This window comes from Gymnogyps californianus, chromosome 2 (genome assembly GCF_018139145.2).
Source record: "Gymnogyps californianus isolate 813 chromosome 2, ASM1813914v2, whole genome shotgun sequence".
Taxonomy (NCBI): Eukaryota; Metazoa; Chordata; class Aves; order Accipitriformes; family Cathartidae; genus Gymnogyps; species Gymnogyps californianus.
The window spans coordinates 23,144,356-23,159,944 of NC_059472.1; the positions used below are offsets into that span (position 1 = coordinate 23,144,356).

The 15,589-nt window shown below is 39.6% G+C and overlaps 1 protein-coding gene across 2 annotated transcripts in view; it reads left to right on the forward strand.

Annotated features, from left to right (window-relative positions):
* The window catches only part of YWHAZ (tyrosine 3-monooxygenase/tryptophan 5-monooxygenase activation protein zeta), a 28,997-nt gene extending 14,053 nt beyond the window's left edge, over nucleotides 1-14,944 (forward strand). For both annotated transcript variants that reach the window (XM_050890735.1, XM_050890734.1), the window contains exons 3-6: nucleotides 5,307-5,430; nucleotides 10,246-10,409; nucleotides 10,500-10,595; nucleotides 13,897-14,944. In XM_050890735.1, the coding sequence (XP_050746692.1) occupies nucleotides 5,307-5,430; nucleotides 10,246-10,409; nucleotides 10,500-10,595; nucleotides 13,897-13,956 (444 nt within the window). In that variant the 3' untranslated portion in view covers nucleotides 13,957-14,944. The remainder of the gene's footprint in view (nucleotides 1-5,306; nucleotides 5,431-10,245; nucleotides 10,410-10,499; nucleotides 10,596-13,896) is intronic.
* Nucleotides 14,945-15,589: the final 645 nt, after the last annotated feature.

Genomic DNA, 15,589 nt, shown 5'->3' on the forward strand with positions numbered 1-15,589 from the left:
AGGCCTGCCTTGTTAGCTCTGAGCAAAACTGATACTGTTTAAATTACCTAATGTTTATCAGTGTATTCTTTTGGCTTTTTGCTATTTTGCAGCTTGGTTCTTTTGTGCAAGAGCAATATCTTTTTGTTTCTTCCAATAGTTCTAGAGTTTTTACTCAATGATGTATCTTTTAATTTTTGGTATTTAAAAACAAAGTTTCCTGTTCTCAGTATTTTAAATTACCTGCTCATTTACAACTATATTTTTCTAGAATCTGGTGATTTTATTCTTATTCTCCTGTTTGTCAGGAGGGAAATATCTTAAATAGGAAATTGAGCTGTTGATGCAGTCCTCAAGTGCATTAATAATTATCTAAAGTTCCCAGACAATAACATGTACTGAGACCAAGCCTTTAATAAAGGGAAATATGCAAAGAACTATAAGCAACAAGGCAAAACTGAGGCATTGATTTTAATGCTCTTATGATGAATATGGGAGTAGTCTTCTGGCCCACACAAGTCATTTGCTAAACATGTAAGCAAATGCTTTTAAAAGAAGGGTAGTTTTAGGCTTCAAGTGTCAGGAAAGGACTATTCAAGTCTGTATGGGTTTGCTTCCTGTCTTCAACTGAAGTTCTCACCACAACTTGACAAACTGAAGCATATCGACTTGCAGTAAGAAGCAGGCAGACTTCTTGTAGAGGATTGGGTGTTGGGTTTTTGTTACATGGAATTACTACTTGTTATGCTTCCTTCACACTCCTAACTGAGTCTGATAACTCTTACCTTTCAGACTTTATCTTGCAAAACCGCAGGAACGAGTCCTTAGGGCCTTCATCAAAATGGGCTCAAAATGCATTGTGCTTGATGTTGCCATCTGTTGGCTGTGTCCTGCTCTGGCAAAAGAACGTGTGTAAGAATGAAGAAAGTGAATCTCTTTCCAGTTTAGTGTTTAAAATAAGCCAGGATTGAAGTTCACCAGTAGAATAATAAAGTTGTGTGCCTGCAGCCTCTGTTATGTCTTTGGAGACAAAGACTGTTCTCTAGCGCATACTTGGTGGGGGTGGGGGAACGTACCAAATTCATGAGATTTCTTATCTATGGTATGTGTGAGCATAGCTGACATCTCCTGAGTTCGAATGTGCTGTCTCTCCTGGTCCAGAGTACCAGAAAGCTGTTAACTTAGTTGTAATCACAGTTGCAGATGTGAAGTGCTGAAGCCTGATCTTTTAACGGCTAGCATATTAGTAAGAGTTCATATTCAAATTTAGTACATGCTTTTTTTTTTTTTTTTTTTTTTTTTTTTGGTAATAATTTTCCATTAAGCCTTTCTGGAAAGACTGTGTATGACTTTGCTATGAAAAGTATTAGAAGCACTTGTACGAGCTGTTACAGGTTTTGGCTGAAAAGTGCTCTAAGATGATGCTGCATCTGCCTAATTGACTACAATGCTATGGTTTGTTTCACAGCGGTTAGATTCTTGCTGTCAAATTAAAAGCTCTGACAATTAAGGCTGAGTAGTTGTGGCGTTTGGGGGGCAGGGAGTGGTGTTTTGGTTTTGTTTAAAAAGCTGTTTCTACCAGATTCTGATTGAGGCACTGTAATTAACTGCCCATGGAGTTGTAGTTAGTGCATATTAGTAGATATCAAAAATGGATGGGAATTTTGCACGATAGCAGGAATGTCATGAATGAGCATGAGGGCTTAGCTACATGCCATGTAGCTATAATATATCCGTGCTGTATGGACTTCAGTTGTCAGGGTGTTGTATGCATTGCAGTGATGCGGATCACCTAATAAACTTAGTAATTGCAGATCAACTTATTGGTCCAGTCTTTGACTAGCTGTTAGCACTTCAGTGGCCCATATGGTGATCAGCTCTATACTGGTAAACATTGTCATATCAACTGGTAAAGGAGAGAGAAGGTAGACGTATATTGGTGGTACTATCAAAACAGTTCTTGTTCCTGTTTCTTCTGCTTTGGACAAACAGAACCCATCAACAGGACTTAAATATCAGGATATTCCTCCTTGTGGGAAAAAATGTATCTTCCAGAGAAGCCTTGCAGTTAAAGCTATTTAAAAAAAGGAAAGATAAATCCATCCCCGTAAGCAGATGTGTTAGCCGATAACAAAGTGTTAGATTGGTTATGCCTTTTGTTATGCCTAATGTTTTATGTTGTCTTCTGTAATTGAACTCTAAAAGGTCAGTAGTTTTATTGGTCTCATCTGTATAGCTTTCTGTAGCCACACCACCTCCATGCAGATTGCGGCTTTCACAGCCACTCTCTAGGATAAGTCAGTGTACTCTGAATCTTCAGGCTAACTTTAAAGGAGTGTTTTGTGTTTACTTATGCCAGTAAAAGAAAATATATCGTGATACAAAAAGACTTGTACAAACAGGAGAAACTGAATATATAGTACTAGATAAATAATATGGGAGAGATCTCCTTTCAGTAATTTCACATGCTAGCTTTTAAATGTTAATCTGCTTTCAGGTTTTGTTGTTGCTGTTTATGAAGTATTTGGCATAAATAAAATTCTCCCAAAGATATGTGGCCTACCAGTCCTACGTGGTGTTTGTATAGAATAGAGTCTTTCATGCAGATATGAGCAAGCTACCAGTGCAGTCTCGGAGTCAGAGCCTCTTTGCATAGGCTATATTCTATGAATAGCTGTTCAAAGGGATTTTCTTGGTTCATCAGTCTTCTAAATTCGACATGGGTTTAAAACTTTCTCAGTACAAGGTTTACACACTGTCCGAACTGCTGTTGCCCTGCTAGTATCTATCTGATTAGGAAGACTTTCTCAATTGGTAGTCTTTCCTCTTCTCTGTTTGCTGGTGTAACTCACCCATTCAATTAGGTGTTTGCAAACAACTTCACCTCATTTGTGACCTAAGTGAAGTTTAAGTCTGGAAGTTTGGTTGCTGCTATAGGAGTGAGCAGAGGTGTACTTTTTAATCTAACAACCTTCTATACGGATGATGAGTAATTTCTGTTTCTAGAATCACTGAAAATATTTTGGTCTGACCAGTTAATGGAGGGTACAGAAGCAGGGCAACTCCCCATGGTGCCGGAAGGATAGGTGCAGACTGACACACCTGACTTAATTGCAGTCCTACAGAGAAAAACTAATAAGGAGCCTTATTCTTAGTCGCTGGTAACCTTCAGTTGTCATTGAAGTTGGAGTTTCTTGGCACTCATGAAAAATGTCATAGCTGTGAATCTTGAAGTTCTCTAACGGTGAGAACAGAGCACGTAAGTGTTACAGAGAGCTGAAGCGTGTGACCCATATACCTTATGGCCTTTGGCTTCGTTGCAGCCGCCCTAGGGCAGAGGTGGCTCTGAACCCTTCTCCTTGCATAGTGGTACGCCCTCCAGAAGGGTGCCTTTGGCACGAGGCAGCTCAGCAGCCCATTTGACTGGCTCCATAAAAATACTTCTGCCGCCAACTTGCTTGTGTCGTGTTCCCTTTGTTGCCAAAGGATCGTCTCTCCTGTCATTCAGATGGGAAGCAAGGACACGCAGTATTTTTCGATGTCTCCCTGCGTGGTTATAAAGTGATGCTATATACCAACCCCCACAATACTAGAAATATCTAATATTAAAGATGATTGAATAAATACCTTCCATTATGTTGAAACCAGTAAAGAAAGTCCACTAACAGGTTTTTATCTCACTGGAGCATAGGCATAGCTGACCATTGTCTGACTTCGGTTTCTGTCAGCTGGACTTCATTACCCTATCTGCTGAGATAGAAATGAGAGAGAGCTGCCATAATAGGTCACTTCATTTTCAGGGGTTTCACACAAGTTTGAGTCTACCAGGCTAAATATTCATGATTTATATAAATGAATTAGCAGTACTGTAATTAAAAAAAAAAAAAAACCCAAAAAAACCCCCCAAAAAACCAACAAAAACCAAAAGACAAAACCAACCAACCAAACTTGTTTACTTTTCTTGCTCTTTCGGTGCATTACAGTTTTCTATAGCATTACGTCAGTTGGCCTATTAAGCAGAGCAGGTACCACGGGTGCCTGTGTCACAGTACAGTGGTTACAGCCTAACATATTCAGGGTATGGCTATCCCAGGAGTACGTTGTGTAAGATACTTAACCTGCAGGGTGCTATCTAGAGGAAAGTACTGTAAAGCAGCCATCATTCTGTGGGTTGGAACTGAATTAGATTGTCCATTTCTGTGGTGTCATTGGAAATAGGAGCTAAAAACAGTGAGGCAAAACTGAAATGTCAGTCATCTAATGTACAGGGGGAAAAAGACACCCAAAAATTCTTACCAAAACTTCTTTTGAAAAATTGTTTGCTACGTAGCCATAGCAAAGTATATGTAATAGGTTCTGATTTAATTTTGAGTATTCAAGAGCACTTCTGTACTACTTCTGGCTTTTTAATAACTGGGGTTTCTTTCAAAGTCTGACCTTAAGCACTCAATATCAGGAAGTTTGACAAGCTCGTACCTTAATTTGACTAAATGTGTTGGAGCTAGTGTGGGTTTGGTTTTTTTTTTCCTTTTTTCTTTTCATCATAATAGAACTCTTGCTGAATTACATGACTGCCTCAGCTGGGAACTTGCTATGTTAATTTAATAAGCAGTTAGAATAATCTAGAAAAACCTGGTCTTAACTGGCAGCCCACAGGGAGGATTTGGTGGAGTGACTCCAGAGAGCTACCTTTGCTTTGGAAGATATAGGAAACACCTGTTAGGGCAGCACATAAAGTCAAATAGAGGGTCCTCTTCAGTGCTACAGAGCTGACTGTCAGACTGTCAGCTGTCTGGAAATGCAAGAGTCCAGGTTCTCCTTGCAGTTTCTTGCTGGCAATGCCAGTACAGTGTTCCAGTTAATGGGAACTAGATTAACGAGGCTTATTTATTGCCTGTGTGTGTAAGATATTTGGGTCTCTGATTTGGCAGCTGATACTTCAAATCCTTTTATTATCTTCTGTCCATGCAGACTTTCTTCCATCGTATACCCTCTGCCCAGACTCTTTGGATTACCTTATTTTTGTCAGGGTACTGTATAACAGCTTATAGAAACCCTTCCTTTGGTCATACAAGACTCATCTGCTAAATTAACATAGCCGCCTTCTCCCCATTGAGTCACAGCATGCAGCGTTCCTTTTTGTACCTAGAATTGTGATCCAGAACACGTTCTCCTTAGCTGGATATGCTATGTAGGATGTGAAGAAAATAGGCAAAAAGTAAAGCTGTCTTGACTTTGAAATAGATTGTAATATAATTGAGTTGTTGGTTTAGTGCGCTGTAAAAGTATGTATGTTCAAAACACTATGTTCTTTGTTTCTCTTCTAGTCTCTGTTGGAAAAGTTCTTGATCCCTAATGCTTCGCAAGCAGAAAGTAAAGTTTTCTATTTGAAAATGAAAGGAGACTACTACCGTTACTTGGCTGAGGTTGCTGCTGGAGATGACAAGAAAGGTATTGTATGTCAGCTTGTGGCTAAATATTGTCAAATTAGATTGCTTTTGGTGGGGCGGTGACACGACTCTAATTTTAGAATAATTCTGATTTGGATGTAAATTTCTTTAGTAATAGGCTTCCTGTTTTCTGAAGAAAAATCATAGGTCGTTGGCTTTCAAGTGGGTTCTGAAAGTTTCCATGTACCTCTGCCATTTGAAGCAGGGAACAGATGTTCAGTCACAAAATCTTGAAATCAACTCCAACTTATGCATGCATGCATCTAGTTTATCACTGAAGTACAGGTTTATGCATTTTCTGCCTGGCAGAGTATTGGTTTTTTACCTCTTTGTAGGGGGACAAAGTCTTGTAGCTTTTTGAAGTGTTATTCCTGCTATTTCTCCTGCATTTCTACAGAATACAAAAAGTCTGCATAGGTTCAGTGAGCAAAGAGACTAGAAACCACCTGGAGAAGAAAAGGATTAATAAAACTAATCTTACTGTTAGAAAAATTTCTTCCATAACCATGGTAGTTTAATGTCCAAATGTTTTTTATTTCCTCAAGTTTCTTGTATCTTCATGTAAGCAGCTTGTCATAATTGCAGGTAAGTTGCCTTCACCTAGATTTAGTTTAAAAAGTTAATATAAGGCACTTGATATATTAGGTGGCTTAACTGCTGTAGTTGAAGAGACACCCTAACAACGTGCTGACTCCATGCAGAGTCACTTTCAATTAAGAACAATACATTATGTTTAGATACAGCTCAATGCAAACAGTGCTAAGCTGTTTCCTGGAGGCAGTTTAGGATGGGTGGCGGCGTACCCTGAAGAGCAGCACACTTCAGCACAGAGTCCAATCTGGTAACTTCTGCTAGCCCTGAGTTGTTTTCTTGCAGATTCAGTTTAGTCTGCACTCGGTCTGCAGAAATACAGGATGCTTGGGAGTGTGCAGACAATCTGAATGCACGGACTTGGGACCCTCAGGGATTATTGGAGAACCGTTCAGCTGCGCGGCTGATGCTCAGTAGCACCCTGCCCTTTTGTGAGACTTGCTGGGTTCCTTGTGGTGCTGTTGAACGTGTGGTGCCTGTGTGGCCTTGTGCTGCTCTCAAGCTAATAAGCTCTCCCAGTATGATGTAGAAAGAAGTCTGTGCAACTTGACAGAAACTAGATTGAGTTTGGTATAGAGGTGAAACAGAATGGGAATAATTTCAAGGGGATAGATGTGTCTGCTTTAGCTTTGTGGCATATGTGTTATATCTACATTATATAGGGTAGCCCACTTTCCCCGGTATGCTGGGTAATAGGGAGTTGCATGAAGATACTAAAACTTAGTATAAAAGGGCTTGATTTGACTTCTGATGCTTACTGCGTGCAAACTCACCCAGTCTTGGTGACTGCAGAATTGCATGTGTAACCAGTACTTTAGATCTATTACTGTACAGAGAGTAATTATATTTTCCTTTTAGTAATCTCTATTCACATGCATAGAAGGTACAATATTTTTGAGTCCCAAAGTTTCTTTTTCTGTCGAGGATTAAGTTGCAGGCTCTAAAATTAGACTGAAAAACTTTAAAGTGGTTTTGAAGGTCATTTTTATTTGACCCAGTATCCTGGCTGAGCAGTTTTTAGTGGGTTTCCAGATGAAGAAAACTTTTTGAAAGCCCATCTAGCTCATAGTTGCTATGGCTCCTAAACTTAAGATTTCGCCCCCCCCACCCCCCGCCAAGCGTTTCATCTCAGAGGCTTTTCCTGTATGCTGTTTGCGACCTTGAAGAGCAGTTGATAATAATTGTTTAGGAAATAATGGCTGTTTAGTTGGACAGTATTCTTTCAGCCTTTTGCAGTAAATACAGCAACAGCATAAAGCTTCTAACTCTAGGAATTGGATTTTTATCTTCATAAACCAGATTGTTTATTTTATCGACTGGGGTTTTCTTACGGCACTCTAGCAGACAGGAATGTCAAGCAGGTACCTCACCCTACTATTTTAGCCTTGAACATTGGAACTGTACAACACTTTCTAAAGAATTCAAGGTTAAAAATCTTGCAACTCTTTTATACTGGGTGACTGTCGTGGTTTAGGCCCAGCCGGCAACAAAGCACCATGCGGCCGCTCGCTCCTCCCCCCCCAGCAGGATGGGGAGGAGAAAATAGAACGAAAGGCTCGTGAGTTGAGACCAGGACAGGGAGGGATCACTCCCCAATTATGGTCGCAGGCAGAACAGACTCGACTTGGGGGAAAAAGAAATCAATTTGTTGCCAATCAAATCAGAGTAGGATAATGAGAAATAGAACCGTATCTTAAAAACACACCTTCCCCCCACCCCTCCCTTCTTCCTGGGCTCAGCTTTGCTTCCCATTCCTCTGCCTCCTCCCCTACAGCAGCGCAGGGGGACAGGGAATGGGGGTTGCAGTCAGTTCATCACACGTTGTTTCTGCCGCCCCTTCCTCCTCGGGGGGAGGACTCCTCACACTCTTCCCCTGCTGCAGCATGGGGTCCCTCCCACGGGCATCAGCCCTCCACAAGCTTCTCCAACGCGAGTCCTTTCCACGGGCTGCAGTCCTCCACGAACTGCCCCAGCATGGGCTTTCCCACAGAGTCATGGCCTTCTCCAGGTGCATCCACCTGCTCCAGCATGGGGTCCTCCATGGGCTGCAGGGGAATCTCTGCTCCACCGTTAACCTCTGTGGGCTGCAGGGGGACAGCCTGCCTCACCATGGTCTTCACCACGGGCTGCAGGGGAATCTCAGCTCCACCATTAACCTCCATGGGCTGCAGGGGGACAGCCTGCCCTCTCACCATGGGCTGCAGGGGAATCTCTGCTCCAGCGCACCTCCTCCCTCTCCTTCTGCACTGACCTCGGTGTCTGCATGGCTGTTTCTCTCACATCCCACTCCTCTCTCCGCTGCAGCTCCAATTTAGCAGTCTTTTTCCCCTTCGTAAATATGCTGTCACAGAGGCGCTATCACAGAGGCACTACCACAGTCGCTGATGGGCTCTGCCTTGGCCAGAGGCGGGTCCAACTTGGAGCCGGGAAAGCTTCTAGCAGCTTCTCACAGGAGCCACCACTGTAGCCCCTCCACTGCTGCCAAAACCCTACCACACAAACCCAACACAGTGACTAATTTAAAAATTAACAGAATAAATAAAATTTGCAGTCAGTTCCCCAAATCACTGCTCAAAAGGTAACTGTATTTTCTCAAATAAGGAGAAAAAAATTGCCTTTTTTTTTTTGGAAGTTGTTTACGTTAAAGAAAAATGATTAAAAAAATAAAATGCTCAGCTTCGTTCCTTGAAGTTACTTGTTTTTCATGCTGCTTGTTTTGCCTTTCATAAACACCACTATTTTCTAAGGCTTTTCCATTATGAGACGAGTAAAACACTTCTCACTGTTTCTAAATTTAACTTACAGTAAACCTGGTTCTTCTCAACTGTAATGTACCAACTTCTGGTCCCTTTCAAGGTATTATGGCAGTTGTGTGATTTTTCTGATGCACTCCATTATTAGTGATGAGTGTAGAGAGGACAAAGTGTTGAGTAATTGTGCTGTGTGTCCTCCCTCTTGCATGTTGAATAGGACAATATGATGCTTTAATTTTTGTGAATACATAAAGGTGAACAAATAGAGATTGCATAGACATCCTGAATATTGGTATACAGTTATTCTCAGACTTTGAGTACTTCTGACTTAAATACTGATGTATTTTTGGGTCCTTGGCCTAAAATTCCTTCCTTTATTTTTTAACACATGACTGGCGCTATTGCAGAGATCATGCTGGATGCATTTCTGGTTTGATCCAGAAATGTTAGGATTGGAGTCCTTTTGCATCTGAATTGAATGACTTCCTGCCCACCTTTTTCTCAGATGCTATTAACAGTCTTGGAGAGTGCAGGAACAATGGTCCCTTTGTGCTCAGTGTCTAGCACGTCTCTTGCCTCCCTCCCGCAGTCATCAAGGGCATAGTCCAGCTTGTGGGCTGTGTTGGGCCATGATCTCTGACTTGTGCAGGCATAGTCTGCTCATAAGTTCAAGTGCATTCAGTGAGAATGGAAACTGTTGAGCTCTTCAATCTTAGTATACACAATACAGCTGTTTTTTTTCCACCAAGTGTTTATAACTTGTATAGTTGAACAAATTAAAAGAAAGGCAAAAGGTTAATCTCTAAAAAAAGAGCCCAATTGTTAATTTTTCTCCCTTACTTCAAAGTTTGTAGGTACTAGAACTTTTAAGTTAGGTAAAAATGCTTTCCATATCTGCATTGGAAATGGAACTATGTTGCTTTCAAGAATATGTATTTAACTCGGGTTGAGGTATGCCACACTATCTTTGCCAAGTAATTTGAATGGAAATTCATAGATGACTGTTACTGAAAGGGTTCAGCATGATAGGCAAAGGTCATCAGTGTTTTCTGTGACTAAAATGTGGATCTGTAATGCCTTGCAGTGTTTAAAGACATTGAAGTTGTGGTACTATATCAAACCTGTGTGTAGTTAAAACTTCGATTTTGTACCTTTTCATGTAGGTGGTGGGTTTTATATTCCTGAAGTGCTACAAAACTGCTGCAAACATTTGTAAATACAAGTAGTCACAGGGTGGCAGGGAGAGACTCAAACCTGTGATTTGATCAATGACAACTTCCTTTTTTTTAATAATTTAAAAATGTAATTTAGTAAAATCTTCACAAAATAGTGACTTGTTAGGTAAAGTGCTCATTCACAGGCGTTCACTCTTAACATACTTTGTTCATGCAAGCGTGAACACAGTCCTGATTGTATGTCTGAATACAGTATGTGAATTACTTGTGGTTTTTGTGTGTGTTTTTTCCCCAAAGGGATAGTGGAGCAATCACAACAAGCATATCAAGAAGCTTTTGAAATCAGTAAAAAGGAGATGCAGCCAACACATCCTATCAGATTAGGTCTGGCTCTGAACTTCTCCGTGTTTTATTATGAGATTCTCAATTCCCCCGAGAAAGCCTGTTCCCTTGCAAAAACGGTAAGTCTAAGGGGGGAAAAATTCCATTTAAATTATTTGCATAACCTTTTGTCGCATGGCCAATGGAGTTGTTTGTTTTTATAACACTAGGCTTTTGATGAAGCAATTGCTGAACTTGATACATTAAGTGAAGAGTCATACAAAGACAGCACGCTAATAATGCAGTTACTGAGAGACAACTTGACAGTGAGTACCATTAAAGTTTGCATATTGTTGGTAACGGGATTAGTCTTTGTGGCACTCAGTTATCCTGTTCATTCTTAGCTGTGGAGCTGTGTCTGTCATTTACTTACAGATGAGTTTACAGTACATCATGTTTCTGAGCTACATCTTTTTCTCCTCCCTAGTCTTTTTTTGTCTGCATGCTAATTAACGTGGTTTTCTGACAAATGACAAATTGACCAAATTTTTCAGGTTTTTTTTATTCAAGGAATTCAGCATGTTTAAGTGACGTAGTTTGGACTGTGACTAGCAAAGCTATTACCTTTTGTTAAACAGCATTTGAGAATACAGTTGCATTTGCCTCTTCAAAACTTAAGTCATATAGCTTATCCTGTGTGATTGCATGTGCAAGGAATAGATCCTATGTGAAAACTGCAAACAAAGCTAGCAAGTCCATTTAAGGACCTGTTGTTTGGGGGTTTTTTTGTTTGGTTTTAATTTTGGTAAAGCTGAAATTGGAATCAGTGCTAGCCAGGCTATTTCCATGGCAGTCATAAAACAACAGTCTTAATTCTTTTTTTCCTTGGACTCATAGCTGTCTGTGGTGTAAGTTACGGATCAAGATTGTGTTGCTCTGTCAGAGTAATCAAAATCTTCATCTTGTGTGTGGGGTTTTTTTAACCTACTTTGAACTTTAAAACTGGCAAAGATAAACATCTAAAGCAACTGAAATGGTAAATGTAAGCAAACATGCAATAGTGTAATTAATGGCATAGTTCACTCCCCGGTCTTCATGGGGGGAGGAGCTGCAAGCAAGAACTGAAAAAATAAGAAGCACCTCTTGTCGCCAGATGTAGCCCCGTGTTCACGTTCTGTGCATCTGATATCAGAGACCTTTACAAAATAGCTGGACTTCTTTTAACATAACTAGAAGTAAAATTGTACAGTTGCATAAAATTGGAGTTGCCATATTTTCTGCTTTTGTTTCTAACACTTTATTTCCCTGTTCCTTGGAACCTTTTCCACTAGAATTGCAACTTAACACTACTGAAAAAACTACTTGTGATTGTTCCAGCTGTTGCTTACAAAACAAATGGAAGAGATTTCTCAACCTCTGTAATGGAGACAGATACAGGGTTGGCATCGCTCTCAATGTCTGTGTGTACTGTCCCCTTGAGTGAGATTGCTCAAGAGCTGTCCTCTGAATGAGTGGTATTGAAATAGAGAATAGAAGCTGACTTTAATTGCTAGCTTCCCAGTAAAAATAACGTAAAGCTTGTCATAGCAGTTGCAAAGCAAATTGTTTCATACAAGAGCAAAAGTTGGACTGAGCTACCATAGTGTGTGAATTACGGTAGTAGGCCTGATAATTGATGTGAGCTTTCCATTATAAGGGAGAAAGCTGTAGACAGCTGCAGATTCCATATTCTTGAATGAATGATAAGTCTTGCCTTAAATGCTTAGTGTGACCTGTACAAGTCCATTCATTCCATGTGTTTCCACAACTTTTTGAGGCAGAAAATAACTTGATATATGTGTGACTGACAAAGACTGCAATGAATTTCATAAATGTAAAAAAGGTCTTTTTTGCTAGTTATGCAAGTCTGTTACAATCTGTGAGGTAGGCTTTTGCCAGTGATTCAGCATGTTGATCAATTATGTGCAGGAGTGGTTTCCTCAGTTGTTGATTCTTTTTACGTTGAGTCTTGTACGGCTGAAGAAGAGTCTGTGTTCATTCTCAGCGGGACTGAAGGCAGAGAAGTGTTCAGAGGGTTGTTTAACATATCGAGTCAAAATCTGTTTTACTGGGATTGCTAGATAATTCCTCCTTTGCTCTGTTATGAAACTGTTTTGTTTTCTTTAAAAAAAAAAAAAAATCCCTTCCCCCTAAGGGTTTTTTTTTTCCAGCAGATTCATTAAACTGTGCTCTCAATTGGTAATTCTGCTTTCATAGCGGTCAGGCCCTTTTTATTTAATGACTAAAGGTATGTATATGTACATATCTGTAGATATTCTAGAGGCGAGGATTTAGGATAGAAGCCTCTGATAAAACTCTGATAAAACTGTTCTTACTAACTGTTCCTTATAAGAATAGCACTGAAATTGAGACTAATGTAGTATTATAATAATATATAGAATGTAGCGCAGGGGCTAGAAACAGACTAGTATGTTGTTGTCTCCGGTAAAATAACTTGTTGCTTAATGCCTTCAGCAAGGAACATATAGTGCAGATATTGTGTATTATGTTCAGAGCAATAACAAGGCTACTGGTCTTGCGCAGGTTTCTCTATTGTCTTGTACTCCTGGAAAGGATAAAATGTTTCTGATGATGGATTTTTTTCTTTTTTTTTCTTTTTAAAAGCATCTTATGAGACCTTAGTGGTAGAACACTGTAGGCAGAGAGAGAATTAGTTGTTCTTTAGGTTTTACCACCTTATGCTATAAGCGTGAAGGATTCGGTTAATGCTGCTATAACTCCATAAAGTGAGAGATTACAAATCATACTGGGCTGGTAATAGTTTGGAAGCAGCCAGCGTGGCGAAATACTTGGTTCACAAAATAATTTCTTTGTCCTGGGTGTTGCTCTGGAACTGATGCTTAGTTTCCTTAGTTGGTACTTAATCTTGATATATGGCTCCTTAGTATGATTTTATGGAGCTGAAAATAAGATTTTGCGCATACTGCATGTTTAGCCTGATTTTCTTCCCTCTTTGCCCTGCCCTCCAAGTTTGGAAGCTCTGCATTCCAAAAGTTGCTGAAGGGGGGCACAATTGACTGAATAGAGCCAAGGGATAGAGATTTTGGTGAGATGGTTTTGTTTTTAAAAAAAACAAAAACCTTCAGATGCCTGTTCTGAAGAAAAGGTAGCATTAGCTATTATATTGGATGTGCAGAGAGACCTTTACTGAAACTCTTCCTTCAGAAAGATGTGTAAAGCTCGCTTGAGGAGAAGGTACAAATCCACAGGAAATCTAGTATTGTTAATTCCTGATTCTCCTGTATCTGTTCTGTAGGTCTGATTCCTGCCTGCTTGTAATTGTATTTTAGTGAGCCTTGTGGATATGAGACACTGGTTTTGACTGTTCGTGAACTTACTCATTAAATGCAGCATAGAGTTGGGTCACCTAGGACTAGATTTCCGTTTTGTAATACCCAAGAAATATATTCAGGCTAACGTGTGCTTTTTTTTTTCCATGGTGCTTAGTAGGACCTCTTACAAAATTATTATTTAAGAAGTAGGCTTTCTTTCTAATAATGCCGTATTAATTATTAGTCATAAATGTTAATATCTTACGTATTTTACTCTGTTTTCATTCCCAAACAGTTGTGGACATCGGATACCCAAGGAGATGAAGCTGAAGCAGGAGAAGGAGGGGAGAATTAACCAGCCTTCCAACTTCCATCTGCCTCATTCTGAAATTTACACAGTAGACCATTTGTCATCCATGCTGTCCCACAAATAGTTTTTGTTTACGATTTGACAGGTTTATGTTACTTCTATTTGGATTTCTATATTTCCCATGTGGTTTTGTTTAATATTAGGGGAATAGAGCCAGTTAACATTTGGGGAATTTACCTGTTTTCATCTGAGGTGGCCAATATAGGGTTGTGAAATTTTTATACAAGTTTTACATGTTTGGCATAGTACTTTTGGTACATTGTGGCTTCCCACAAGGCCAGTGTTAAAACAGCTTTCTATGTCAAGCAAAGACGACTGCTTGCATATTGGTCTGTCATGATGGAAAAAAGAGATAATCCGTTGCAGCCACAGGTGTAGTTAGCATGAGTATTCAAGCTGGAGCACACATGGCTGTGAATAAACTGATGTCCCATAGATATTGCATGTCAAGTCAACATGTGAAATCTGTGGAATATACCAATCAAGTGTACATCTTTGATTGCAGCTGAAGTGTTCCTTAAGACAGTTTGATAACCCAATCAACTTTCTCTAGAGAAGGACAGAGAAACGGTTCACATTCCATTATTTGTAAAGTTACCTGCTGTTGCTTTCATTATTTTTGCTACACATTTTATTTGTATTTAAATGGTTTAAGCAACCTAAGAACAAATGTACAAGTAAAGATGCAGTAAAAAATGAATTGCTTGATATCCATAATGACACTGTATATCGAGCACAGCAGTAAAACAAAAACCCATGTATTTAACTTTTTTAGGTTTTTTGCTTTTGTGATTTTTTTTTTTGATACTTGCCTAACATGCATGTGCTGTAAAAATAGTTAACAGGGAAATAACTTGAGATGATGGCTAGCTTTGTTTAATGTCTTATGAAATTTTCATGAACAATCTAAGCATAACTGTTCAGAACATGTGTATTAAGTTGATGTAAGTGGAATAAAAGTTTTATGAATGGACTTTTCAACTACCTTTGGTGTAGATTTCATGTCATCTGTCTTCCCACACCTTTTAGAGTAATGGCAGTATTATACACAAATTCAATATGGAAGTATTTTTATTATGGAAAATCTTAATACGCGTTTAGGCATTTAGTTAATTTCAGGGAAGTCAAGATTGAATACTTCATATCTGATTTTAAGATTGCTCTAATTAATTAGCTTACAGCTTTCTGACTGTCCGGCTGGAACTCTGGAGATACCTTAACAAACATATGCTCCCCAGACTTACGGCAAAAGGCACACAAAGTTCTTTAAGAGCTGACCTTTGGAATAGGTCTAGTTACATGGAAACCCATAGCTTGCTGCTGTTGGCTCTTTAAAGGAGAACTGAGCAGGAGCCTTCAGAGGGTTCAGACATTACCACTCAGTTTGTGGAAAGGCTCCCCAGAGTAATGATGCTCTTCCTTTCCTCATTCCCAGTGAGGTCTGCATTGACAGTATTCACAGAATAACTATGGCATTTGTAGATATTTGGTTTGAAACTGAAATAATCACAGGGAAATTGAGACTAATTTTCAAACAGTATCACATCTCTGTCAAGAACTGGGACTATTGGAAAATAATTGAACTATATTAAAATATTCTTGTTGTATTTATGTAGTC